This window comes from Bos mutus, chromosome 7 (genome assembly GCF_027580195.1).
Source record: "Bos mutus isolate GX-2022 chromosome 7, NWIPB_WYAK_1.1, whole genome shotgun sequence".
NCBI lineage: Eukaryota > Metazoa > Chordata > Mammalia > Artiodactyla > Bovidae > Bos > Bos mutus.
In genome coordinates, this window is record NC_091623.1 from 40,140,318 (window position 1) to 40,154,495 (window position 14,178).

General features: G+C 38.3%; 1 protein-coding gene across 2 annotated transcripts in view; it reads left to right on the plus strand.

Annotated features, from left to right (window-relative positions):
* Positions 1–14,178, plus strand: part of MAN2A1 (mannosidase alpha class 2A member 1) — a 214,765-nt gene that overhangs the window by 116,172 nt on the left and 84,415 nt on the right. For both annotated transcript variants that reach the window (XM_005907789.3, XM_070373207.1), the window contains exons 10-12: positions 762–944; positions 5,240–5,354; positions 6,457–6,524. In XM_005907789.3, the coding sequence (XP_005907851.2) occupies positions 762–944; positions 5,240–5,354; positions 6,457–6,524 (366 nt within the window). The remainder of the gene's footprint in view (positions 1–761; positions 945–5,239; positions 5,355–6,456; positions 6,525–14,178) is intronic.

A 14,178-nucleotide genomic window follows, 5' to 3' on the forward strand; every position in this document is an offset into this window, starting at 1 on the left:
GTCATAAAGATCCTTCTTATATTTTTCACTCCATCAAGCTGTGTCTCTTTTTAAAGAACCTTTCAGAAACCTATCCTGAACCATATCCTTGGATGGAAAAATTTAAAGGTGAAAGTTATAAACTCTCATATTCTTGCTCAAAACTATTCTTAAGCTAAAGTATTTTTATTCTTTTTAAAATAAGTGAGGAATGCCAGTGTATGATTTATCACCCTTCAGGTTATATTGCTAAATTCTCTGTAGCTGGCGTGTGTTGTCATTCACCTGTTAGACTGACTCCTGTCCCTGAGCTGTCAGGCCGCCTTCCATTTCCTCTCCTTTGCTGTTAGTCTAATGCTCATGGGGCCACGCATTTCCCCACCGTCTCCTCCACTGTACGTGTGAGAGTCAGTGGCCTTCTGGTGAAGTTCACGGTGTATGTCTGCACTGTGGAGAAGGAAGGACAGACACACTTACCTAGTTCCTGCTGCTTTCATACGTTACACGGAAATGGACGTGTCTTGCTGCCAACAGATACTCACTTCTTCCCCTTGTATCACTGAGACATGGTGTTCTTTGATGCTTAAGAATTTAGATGTATTAGGTGTATACCTTGGTGGTTTTATAGAAATGTTTATTATCAATATTTGTCTTATAAATTGATCATACTGAAATCATGGATTTCTTTTTAAGTTTGAGAATGTATCATTGATACCTCTTTTAGGTAGTAAATTAAAATGTTTGTTTTGAAATAAAAATTAATGACTGTTTTATGCAATTAGGGCTGCTGAAATTCTTTACTATTTCGCCATGAAACAAGCTAAGCAGTACAAGATAAGTAAATTTCTTTCATCATCCCATTATGTGATGCTGACAGAAGCAAGACGAAATTTGGGACTATTTCAACATCATGATGCTATCACAGGAACTGCAAAAGATTGGGTGGTTGTGGATTATGGTACCAGGTAATGTAATTACTGAAAAGTGAACTTAAAATCTTTTAAAATTTGGGGTCATAAGCGTTTATCTTTTGATGAATTTTTTTTATTGTAATACTGAATTTTTATTGAAGGAAAGCACACTAAATCAAACCAATTTCAAAGATACATATGTCATGCCAAGAAACATTTTCAGTTATGCTGACAACCCAAAATGCTTATCTTTGATGAAGATTTTAATAATCACATCTCTTATAAGTGTTGCTATAGAAAAACCATCAGTATTCACAACCATCATTTTTTAAAGAAATCTCTTGACAAAAAGTGCTGGCCTTCCCAGCTTTGCATGGTAGTGCCTTTGTGTAAATGGAGTAGTAAAACATTGTTACAAAACTGACCCCGCTTTTCCCCAAGTAGAGTGTGGTAATTGAGGCTGCCTTCTTGCCCAAGGATTTGGTATCAAGTAAATCACAGCTATAATCCAGGGCCATGCAGAGCTCCATTTCATTATATAGCTATTTAATTCTATCCTATCATATCCATTTACTCTTGGATACCTCATTTTTTAACAGGGGCACTGACAAAAAACACTATGTTTAGAAGAATAGCCAGGAAGTAGAAGAACTGAGAAAGCTTGTCATATTATAGATGATACAAAGAATTGGGGTGATAAGGGATGGTCTGAGTATTGACATCAAAGCCATCTTCAGCTCTTAGATGGTCTGTTAGATGAATGAGGGGGTAGAATTCCATTATTTTCATATTGCAGATCAGAAACAGTGATTACTGGCTTTGGCTCAGAATAGCGGGGCAGTTTGTAAACTGTGCTTCCCAATAAGCGTAACCTTTTGTAATAGTGAGATTTCCATCATCATACCAGAGTTGAGGCTATCATTCGTTAGGATCCATGCAGGTGAGATTCTGACATTGGAGGAGGAGTTTTGCCTATTGTTTCACCGTAGTTTAGTATTTCTTCCAGATTACTCTTTGATAATATTTTAAAATCATTAAAAATCTGATTTTCTTAGATTTAAAAAGTGAATCTCTTTTTATAGATATTCTCATAGGTAGAAAATGTACATAGCACATAAAGTCATTCTTAAAAAACTGTTCTACAGCGGATACTACTAATTGTAATAGTGTTAACTAGATTTGTAGTTATAATATTTTGACTGCCTTTCAGAAAACTTGGTAACAAATATTCTGGAGGTTCCATTAGTTGCCTTAAGTCTTAAAAAATATATTCAAGGTAGTACCTTAAATATCTTCTCAGTTGTCTTGTGGCAGATATACCTGGCATTGTTCTGAGTTTAAGCTGAGCTTAAAGTGGAAGTTACTTACTGGATGATAATGATGTTATTGCTTCCACAGAAAGTGTTTCTGAAAGTAAGGTCAGCTACTCCATTTTTCTTTTCACCTGTTTCTGTTTTCTTGGTTTCTCAAGAGTTTAAAAGTGAATCTGCTGGGAGTCAGGCCAGAGCAGAGCTCCTAGGACGACACGGAGAGTCCTCCTCCTCCACTGACTGCTCTCTCCCTGGCTGCCATACTGAAAGGGATTAGGGTGCAGGTCATGGGGCTTTTGTACAGAATATTTTCTGTCTTATGACCTCTCCAGAAGGCCTGCCGTTAGTTCTTCCATGTATTTGGTGTTGCTTTTAACTTATGAAAGCATTCCAATAGAAAATTGCATCTTAGAGAAAAAAGACACAGTAATTCTCATTGTACTTGACATGTGTAAATCTGCTTTGTCAGCCCTTCATGCTTCATTGAAAAGCCATAAACAATTATCAAGTCATTAGCACACACACTTTTAAATAGGAAATTTCAAAACAAAAGTTACAGAATTATAACTAAAGGAGCAGCTAGTATAGGGTGATTTCTTGTTCTTGGATTGTTGACTCCTGTTTATTCACATGTTGGCGGAGATGTCTCCGTGAGCAAATGTGGGCCCTAGGTGCCGGCTTTGGCTGCTAGTGGTAGTGCCTGGAAACTGAATGCGTCTGCCTCCACGCTTCCAGGCTGTGCTCAGGTGTGGCAGCTCCACAGGGCGTCAGAGCTTCAGGCCGTGGGAGCCCTCTCTTCTGCCTTCCCAGCAGATTGAGTGTTTATGTAATTATAAATTGGAGAGCACGTGTACATCATGGCATATTTGGAGGTTAATTCTAGTTATGGCATAAAAATCATGAAATCAAAAATGAATTAGACTAGGCAGTGTTTTGCTGGATGTTTAGCTTAAAAGTGAATCCTGGGACTGTGTGAAGAAGGGATGGTAGTGAGGTCAGTTACAGAGAGATTAAGAATTCTGCCGATGGCTAAACTGTAATAAAGGTAGGTAGGAGAAATGAATGAACAGAGGGTGAGAACGAGGCTCCTAGCGTGTAGTCTAAACTAGTGAATGACAAACGTGATGACAGCTCTTTAAACAGCAGCAATGGTAACGAACTAAAACGGACTCCTTGGTGACGTTTGCTAAACTTGTTTCATAGTATGAGAAGGGTATATTGGGAAATCAGAGGAAACTTTAATCCCACTTTGATGAAATGTTGAAATGTATAAAATTTTGTTTTCCCCAATTTTCCCCAAACTTATTTACTGGGGTTTAGCTTTATTTTGTTTTTAGCAAAATAGCTTTATACATCTTGAGAAAGTATTTGGGAAATGCACTGTCTTTAGTGGTCATCTCATAAGAAGACTACGTATGTGCCTTCAGGACACAAACATTGATTCATGGCATTTATTCGGTTTAATTAGGACTCTTTAATTAGGACTCTTTAATTAAAACACTAATAGGAATAAGATTTTAGCAGGTGCAGAACATGACTTATTCTGTAGGTTCAGATAACCTCATAAAGATAGCCATGTAGATAATAAAAATAAACTTAGATTGAAGTTGTTGTTTTCGTAACTGAGTTGTGTTCATTCATATATATGGTCTTTTAGTCTTATGAAAACACTATTATTTAGTAAAATATTTGAATAGAATGAGAAATTTAGCTGGATGATTGAACTCCAATCCATAAGATTTTAATACTGTGGTTACAGATTTACTATGTAAATGCACTTAGTTAATAACTTGCTGATTATGATCACTTACATCTTTGAAGTTATCTAATTCTTGTACAGTTATTTGTTGTTGTTGAATATCAACAAAAATATTTTAACACATAGATCCAAAATTGCTTTCTGTGTTGGGGAAGATAATATAATCCCTCTATAAACATCTGAGGGTTGATTGAAAGCATGGCTATAACAGTTTCTCCACCAGCTTCTCCATCATGAGTTTACTTAGGGATACCTGCTCTCTAAATCTTTGAAGAAACAAGATGGGACTTTGGCGGGGGAAGGCACGTTTTTTCCAACGTATAGTGCTTCACCAATAGCTGGTAATGTTCCAAGATTATATTTTAGATTTGAACTTGAATCAGTCGATTCATAAGCATCTCTTTTGTTCCTCAGACAGAAACGCACAGTTTGAATACAGTTAAGAATTTCAGTGACAAAGAAATAGAACAAGAACAAAGACAAGTTTGTTATCTGATCTGTGAGAAACTTTTTTCTAATTTTTTTGAACAAGAACATGAAACTAAATTCAACAAAATATCTATTCTAACTCTTTAGGAGTTTAAATTCTTTGAAGTGTGTATGCTGATTGAATTTTCTTGCGAATGAGAATTAATCTTATGTCTTCTTTTGTTGTTATTTCAGTGCTTGTTAAAGATTTTTCTAAAGTGAAACGTCAGCTCATTGCTGTTGGTAGAATGCTTTAGAGCTATTGGGGTCATCGTGCTGGCTATTGTTATTATTTAGTATGATGTTCATGGAGAATATAAGTAGTGTGGATAAGTTTATGTGTTTCAACTGTATCCAGAAGGTTTGCTACTGAAATGAATCCTTACCAGTGATACCTTCTGATTAACTTTTTCCCCTAAGTACTTCATTCAGAGTAGAGATTCATCATAGTTTATGATAGGTTTTAGTTTGAATACAGGATGAAGATGATGGTGGTTTGGCCATAAATAAAACAACTGAAAATGTTGTGTACAGATTAGTTGATGTACAGTGTGTTAATTTCTACCACATGGCAGTGATTCCGTTATACACGTATTTTTAGTTTTCCTTTCCATTGTGGCGAATCACAGGATACGCTGAGCTGTGCAGTAGGGCCTTGTTCATCTGTCCTGTGTGTAATGGTTTGCCTCCACTAATGCCAGGCTCCCAGTCTGCCCCTCCCCTCTCCCTTGGCAACAAGTCTGATCGCTGTGAAACTACTGTATACTGATGTTTGAATCACTTCTCAGATGAGTAAAATTTTTGGTTCACAGACTCTTTCATTCACTGATGAATTTAAAGAAGATAATTGGACATTCTGCACTGCTGCTTATTTTGAAGGACAAACACTCATACGACTCTTATTCTTCGGATACCTTCCTAGAAATGGTTAGTTAATATCTTCTATTTTCATAATCAAAATGAGTGATTCTTTTCTTCTTGGATTGGGAAAGGGAGTGGGAAGCTTAATAAAAAGAGGCATTGAAATATAATTATTTCTCTGTAAATTATTTGAAATAATTTGTATCGCTTTATATAAATTACCTGTGTTCTTTTTTCCTGTAAATGTGTCTCTTTGATTTATGGTGTGTATTTTCCCACAAAATCTAAGCATGAAAAATAAAATAATGAACTTATTTCAAAGTGTGTGAAAAATTCAGACTTTTAGAACACTTAAGATGATATTGTAAGGTAACTAGACTTTATACTCCTTATTTTCCTTAGCTTTAATAAACAGCTCCTTGATACGTGAACTGCCGTAAATCCTGAACCTGTTCTTGCTGCATTTCCATTTCAATGATCCTAAATTTTCTTCTGATTTCCCAATGAGTCCAAGCAGTGCTCTGGGCAGTGTTGAGACGTAAGAGCAGTGACTGAGGAGCTAAGAGATTAGCTATTAGTCTCACCCCTGCCCCTCTGCAGGGGCTGAGGGCGTTACATCTGTGAGCCCTTGATCCTCTGTAAAACGGAATGATGTATGCCTTAGCTCGCTAGGGTCAGATGAGTAGGTAAAACAGACCATGCCCTGAGAGGAGGAGCTTGGTATCTGCAGCAAGGACCAAGGGTTCAAAAAATTTCTTATTGCAATCCTTTTTACACTTCTACTTAGTAACTCAGATATTTAAAAATTGGTTTTTATTTGTCAAACTTATGTTTCTAAAGATATGAGGCATGTGACACAAAAGGAACATAGTAAAACTTTCTGCAGAATTGTCGCTAGAACTGTGATTTATTTGGTTACTAATTAGAACTACCTGTTATGCACTCTAGTCCCTGTAACATATGCTATGCTTAAAATCTAAATACACAATACATATTCATAGACACAAGGTTTGTTTACTTTGAACTTGGATGGACTTTATGTAGCTGGAAAGAGGCTTGTTTTTTCTTTTCTACTGTGCCCTTTTCATGTTTTCTTCAAGGTATTATTACACAGCTAATTTTGAAACTTTTTTAAAAGTAAAATAAAAACTTCTGTTCATTTTTCTAGGATTTGAAACAAAGAACGCAAAGTTCTCTGCCACAAAAAAATGTAATAAGTCTGAGCGCAGAGCCAAGGTAAATAGCGTTACTTCTCATAAACTTTGACCACTTCTGTGATTTGACTTTTTGGATTTTCATGGTTTTGCTCTGGATCCAGCATATATTTTAAGGCAGTATTTCATTTAATCAGCTTATTAATTTAAAACATCTGTTTGAAGAATGGATTTTTCTCCCATGGCTGTGTCATGCCTGTGTGTACTAAGTTGCTTCAGTCATGACCAACTCTTTGCAACCCCATAAACTGTAGCCTGCCAGGCCCCTCTGTCTGTGAGATTCCCAGGAAAGAATCCTGGAGTGGGTTGCCATGCCCTGCTGCAGGGATCTTCCCCACCCGGGGTGGAACCTGTGTCTCCTGCGTGGCAGGTGAACTTCTGCCCTGGAGCCACCGCGGATGCCGGGTGGTGTCATGTTCAGAGATGACAGCTAACAGTGCTTGGCTGGGACACGGACAGCCACACAACTGTGAGAGTAGCTCTTAGCAGAGGCTTAATGTGGGATGGTAAATATGTAGCTTTATTAAAAAATTACCTTATATTTAAATAATATTGATTATTTTTTAGAGTATATTCTTTCTTAATTAACTTTCTATTTACTTACCTTGTTTTCATTAATCTCTGATCATGTATTTTAAAATGGAAGAAGATATGTAATTACTATTAGAAGAAAAGTGTTCCTACTTAAATTGTTTACTACATAACTATCATTGTGCTTGTAAAACTGCCTCATTTTCACACTGTAGATTTATCTTTAAATGGGAAAGGTGCTCAGTCAACCTAAAAATGGGACGTTTCATTTAGATTTACAAAAAACATTTTATGTTTTTATTGACAATTATTTAACCAAGTTATCTGTTTTTAATTGACCCCAAGTATCAATCAGTCAACCAGATACACGTTATCAGTTCAGTTCAGTTGCTCAGTCGTGTCCGACTCTTTGTGACCCCTTGAGCTGCAGCACGCCAGGCCTCCCTGTCCATCACCAACTCCTGGGGTTTACTCAAACTAATGTCCATTGAGTCAGTGATGCCATCCAACCATCTTCTCCTGCCTTCAATCTTTCCCAGCATCAGGGTCTTTTCAAATGAGTCAGCTCTTCACATCAGGTGGCCAAAGTATTGGAGTTTCAGCTTCAACATCAGTCCTTCCAGTGAAGATTCAGGACTGATTTCCTTTAGGATGGACTTGTTGGATCTCCTTGCAGTCCAAGGGACTCTCAGGAGTCTTCTCCAGCACCGCAGTTCAAAACCATCAGTTCTTCCGTGCTCAGCTTTCTTTATGGTCCAACTCTCACCTCCATACATGACTACTGGAAAAATCATAGCCTTGGCTAGATGGATCTTTGTTGGCAAAGTAATGTCTCTGCTTTTTAATGTGCTATCTAGTTTGATCATAACTGTCTTTTGAAGGAGTAAGTGTCTTTTAATTTCATGGCTGCAGTCACCATCTGCAGTGATTTTGGAGCCCCCAAAAAATAAAGTCTGTCACTGTTTCCATTGTTTCCCCATTATTTGCCATGAAGTGATGGGATTGGATGCCATGATCTTAGTTTTCTGAATGTTGAGCTTTAAGCCAACTTTTTTACTCTCCTCTTTCACTTTCATCAAGAGGCTCTTTAGTTCTGCTTCTCTTTTTGCAATAAGGGTGGTATCATCTGCATATCTGAGGTTATTGATATTTCTCCCAGCAGTCTCGATTCCAGCTTGTGCTTCATCCAGCCCAGCATTTCTCATGATGTACTCTGCATATAAGTTAATAAGCAGGGTGACAATATACAGCCTTGACATCCGCCTTTTCCTATTTTGAACTGGTCTGTTGTTCCATGTCCAGTTCTAACTGTTGCTTCCTGACCTGCATACAGGTTTCTCAAGAGGCAGATCAGGTGGTCTGGTATTCCCATCTCTTTCAGAATTTTCCACAGTTTATTGTGATCCACACAGTCAAAGACTTTGACACAGTCAATGAAGCAGAAATAGATGTTTTTCTGGAATTCTCTTGCTTTTTCCATGATCCAGCGGATGTTGGCAATTTGATCGCTGGTTCCTCTGCCTTTTCTAAAACCTGCTTGAACATCTGGAAGTTCACAGTTCACATATTGCTGAAGCCTGGCTTGGAAAATTTTGAGCATTACTTTGCTAGCGTGTGAGATGAGTGCAATTGTGCGGTAGTTTGAGCATTCTTTGGCATTGCCTTTCTTTGGGATTGGAATGAAAACTGACCTTTTCCAGTCCTGTGGCCACGGCTGAGTTTTCCAAATTTGCTGGCATATTGAGTGCAGAATTTTCACAGTATCGTCTTTTAGGATTTGAAATAGCTCAACTGGAATTCCATCACCTACACTACGAACACTAGCTTTGTTCGTAGTGATGCTCCGCTTAGGCCCACTTCACATTCCAGGATGTCTGGCTCTAGGTGAGTGATCACACCATCATGATCAACTGGGTTGTGAAGATCTTTTTTTTTGTACAGTTCTTCTGTGTATTTTTGCCACCTCATAGTTTGGTAATATAAGTTTTTACTATCTAAATTGAGAAATTGAGTATCACCTCTTATAAGTTTTAGAATAAAAGACTAATTGTGAAGTGTAATGCATTATTTTCACTAGGTACACTTTATTAAAGGTATTTTAAAATAAATAGGATCACAGTGCTTGCAGAAGTTCTACAGTTGCTAGTCAAGCTGAGTTTGGTTACACACAGACTACAGCCTTCGCTGACTACACCTCTTCCGTGCTCAGGGACTCACAGCAGATTTAGGCCACACCGTCAAGCAAGAGTATATTTCAGCAATACTTCAGTTCAGTTCAGTCACTCAGTCGTGTCTGACTCTTCGCGACCCCATGAATTGCAGCACTCCAGGCCTTCCTGTCCATCACCAACTCCCGGAGTTCGCTCAAACTCACATTCATAGAGTAGGTGATGCCATCCAGCCATCTCATCCTCTGTCAACCCCTTCTCCTCCTGCCCCCAATCCCTCCCAGCATCAGAGTCTTTTCCAATGAGTCAACTCTTGGCATGAGGTGGCCAAAGTCCTGGAGTTTCAGCTTTAGCATCAGTCCTTCCAAAGAAATCCCAGGGCTGATCACCTTCAGAATGGACTGGTTGGATCTCCTTGCAGTCCAAGGGACTCTCAAGAGTCTTCTCCAACACCACAGCTCAAAAGCATGAATTCTTTGGTGCTCAGCTTTCTTCACAGTCCAACTCTCACATCCATACATGACTACTGGAAAAACCATAGCCTTGACTAGACAGGCCTTTGTTGGCAAAGTAATGTCTCTGCTTTTGAATATGCTATCTAGGTTGGTCATAACTTTTCTTCCAAGGAGTAAGCGTCTTTTAATTTCATGGCTGCAATCACCATCTGCCATTATTTTGCAGCCCCCCAAAATAAAGTCTGACACTGTTTCCACTGTTTCCCCATCTATTTCCCATGAAGTGATGGGACTAGATGCCGTGATCTTAGTTTTCTGAATGTTGAGCTTTAAGCCCGCCTTTTCACTCTCCTCTTTCACTTTCATCAAGAGGCTTTTTAGCTCTTCTTCACTTTCTGCCATAAGGGTGGTATCATTTACATATCTGAGGTTATTGATATTTCTCCCGGCAATCTTAGATATCACTAAAGTAATACTAAAGAAACTTACCATCTCTTTTGGCTGACAAAAAAAGAAGGGATTAATTTGAAAAGAAAATTTATGTCTTAAGTTTAGTCTTGCTAAAGTCTTAAAAGCTTTCATATAGCCAAGCCATTGTTAGGATGAAACGATAATGATACTGAAAGAAAAATCTATTATAAAATTGTAAAACATTTTCTTTGTCTTAATATAAGTAATGTTTTGATGAATTTGGGATTGTATGGCAATTCTTAATATATTGTGTCCCTAATAAACTGTGGTGTCAGTAAATCTATTTGGCTTTAGGCGTAATCCTCTTATCTGTTACCTTTTTTATCTTTTCCTATTCTGGTGGCGCCAGATCTCCTTTTTTGCTGACTCTAAGAATGACCTGTGTGCTCTTAGGAAGCCGCGCTCCACCCCACCCCTAGTCTTCCTGGGTGCGTGTCAGGGCGGGTGGGCTGTGGTGGGGTTAGAGGGACGGCTGTGCTCTGTGGTGTCTCTTCTCTGTGCAACCCTTGCCTTGGCCAGCTGTGCGTGAGACTCAGCTTTCCTGATGCTAGAGGGAGAAAGGAGACAGAGTCTATTAATTGAGGATGAATATATTTTTGAGCTTTAATAATGAACAGTTTTAATTAAAAATAAGCATAGACTTTTTGAGTCTATTAGGAAAATTGTTGCTTCTTGATATTTCATTTTAAATAGTTTCTGTTTAAATAGTGTTCATTTTAATATTATATCTTCAGAGTTCTTTTCTACCAAATGTCAATGCTACTGTTTCCATAGTTAAGTGTGTTGGAAATACTTAGGATTGTCAGATTCTTATTTTTATCTTTACTGTCCTTTCTGAACTCTAGAACCTCATGAATAAAACCACTTATATTTTTGGTTTTAAATCCACTTTTTACTTGTTAGCCACGAATCACGTGAGTTGGTGCTCTTTGGATAAAATCCCTCAAGAATGGAGGAGTGTTGATGTCCTTTAAAGTGGAAGAGCTTCGTCGTTCTGTTTCGCAGGTGCTGGGAGTTAGCGCTCTTGGCTGCGCTTCTCAGCCTTTAAGTCAGCAGTTTTGAAAAAGCAGCCATGACTCAGGCTTTTCTTCCTCATGAGTCTTCTGAGATGCTCTAAGGCTTAGTTTTATTTTGATTATAGGAACAATTCTAATTTGAACAACATATTATTAGTCTAAATAAAGCGTGCATTCTCAATAGGGAGATGTCTTCCCCAGGAGGGTAATATTGGTTCTTGGGCCCGTGGTGATGTTGGGGTGGGGGATTAAAAAAAAAACAAACATATTCTTTTGGAAATGCAAAGCACAGATACAATACATAATAGTCCCTAGCACATGAGCATTTTATATGCAGTATCAAAATTGTGTGGAGGAATGATTAGGAAAAAATATGTATGAAGAGAATCTTTAAGGAGGTTATAATGACAAAAGGTTGAGAAACATTGGTCTAAACCCATGCAGTTTAAATAATACATGTAAAATGAATTTGATCATGCTTCTCGCAGCATTACTTATAGCTATAACCTGACGTGATTTTGTTTGTGAGTATGTAAAGTAGTCCATGATTTGCTGAAAGTGACCTAGTACTTGCCCGTGTGCCTAAGTGAGTTCACAAGGTTATGCGAGCTGTATAGTAAATACATTCTTAGCCTTTGTATAGATAGCATATGAAATTACAAATTAAAATTTAGGGTACCCTGAACAAGTCGTAAATTGCCTAACCTTAATTCTTAAATACACAGAGATGTTACTGTTTCTCTTTATGTTCACAGTTGCCTAAGGAAACCAGTCGTAAGAACATTTAATACAAAGATTTAACAGGATTAGGGACTGAGGGTACAAGGTGAAAGTCTGAGACAGACAAGGAGATTTCAGTCTCCTTTCAGTATTCTGTCTGCTCAGGCAGGACAGGATTAAATGTTGCTATAGCACAGGTCTGCAAGTCATGTGGCCTGACAGGGTATAAAGTAACTTTTTTTTTTAATGGTGGATACTTTGAAATGCCACCAAGTATGTAATAAAAGGGTTTCCCTGGTGGCTCAGTGGTAAAGAATCCACAGATAGACACAAATATGATCCCTGGGTCAGGGAGATCCCCTTGAAGGAGGAAGTGGCCACCCATTACAGTATTCTTGCCTGGTAGATCCATGAACAGAGGAGCCTGGCAGGCTACAGTTGATGGGTTCACCAAGAGTCAGACAAGCCTGAGTGACTGAACACCAAAGGCACAAATGTAGTCCAAATTATACTGAGATGGCTTCTGTAAATCTGAAAGCTTTAATTTTTTCAAGTAGATGAGTTTTAGTTTGAAATCACTATTACAAATTTACCTTTATATGCTTCTAATTATTAGAAAGGTATTTATTAGTAAGGAGTCCTACATCTTCTTTGGCCAGGAAAAAAAAAAATGAATTAACTAGAATAGATAGCATTAACCATGTGGAGACACAAAGGAAGTCAGTGTTTTCTAGGCTTAGGTTACTTCAGAATATCAGCCAGATTAAAAAGGACGGAACTCCAGAACAGGCACTCAATACCCCACTCACTCGAAATGTTGCCATTCATTTGTTGGAGGACCTTGATTGACAGCATCATTTTCTTTTCAGCTGTCTAGGTTCTGAAGCGCCAGAACCCACATTGACTTCTATTTTTTCTCAATCCTTAATTGTCATCAACTGGAGAGTCTTTTGGATTTTAGCTTTACTCATCCCTGACATCCGTCCTCTCTTCTCTTTCTATTGCTTTTGTTTTAACCAATCCTTGATGTTTTGCGTGAACTGCTGTAATAGTTTACTGTCCCTAGGTCTTTCTCTGTACCTAAGTTATTAACTATAATTCAGCTCTCTGACGAGTCTACCCAAAGCCGCTCTGAAAGAGCCACTTGGGTAGAAATGGCAGGGCTGCAGACCTGGACTCGAAAGCCGAGAAGCCAGGGAGGCACCTGGGGTGTGAGGGGGAGGCGCCTGTAGGGGACGCAGAGGAAAGAAGGGCAGCGGCTTTGGAGAGGACCTCCCACAGCCCACGCGGGCCCTCACAGTTCACGTTTCCCACGTGCAAAACAAAATAAGCGCCCCTCCTCCCAAGGTGCCCAGGGTCTCATCCCGTCACGGTGGTGGCGCCAGTGTTTCGTCTAATCAGGTCCAGTGTAGCTCCGTCGTGTGCCTGGGGGTTGATGCTGGCTGTTTTCGGCCAGTGTAATTGTCTGAAGTGTATCCCACAAGACTATAAACTCCTTGAGGGTTTTTTTTATGTCCACCGCTGTGCCTCTGGTGTGATAGCATGGTAAGAAATTAATAAAGATGTGTTACAACACATTGTATTATTGCTTGAAGAGAAGATTAAACTTCAGATACCACATATGCATAGACTATGGTTCACATTCTGTGTGAAGATGTGGTATCCTGGTATATATTCTCCTCAATGGAATCTTTCATCTGACATTTGGAGGTTGAGTGACAGAAGACTGCCAATCCACTAAATACTAATATAAATAAAAATAAGCAGTAATTCAATATACTTTAAATTTGTTCAGCATTTAGACAGCTGTTCATTTGAGATTTCAGAGTATAATACCATGAGACTTGACAAATTTGGCATTGCATCTCAGCACCACTGCATTCTTAAAGAGTTAATTTTGTTGGGATTGCATTCTTGGGATCTCTAAAGAATGAATGAATTCAAAAGATACACCCATATACCTAAATGAGTTTATTTTGTCATAAGACTTTTGCTATTGTTGTTGACATAGACTATTTGCCTAATTCTACATTTTGTATTTTTTAATTGGAGGAAAATTGATTTATTATAATGTCATATGACATTATATTTTTGATATTGTTATCAGACACGGTTATTCTGATGGTAATTTCCACTAGTGAGATGGGATTCAAGGCTTTGGAGCATTTTCTGATGGGTCATTATGTCATAAAATCAGAATATATCTAAGGAAGTACTTAACATCTCTACCAGTTATTTAAACATAAGTTTTAAGTGAAGAAACCAAGTTCAAAGCCTTATTTTTTTGTTTGGAATGTTGGTTTTTTCTTTGGGGG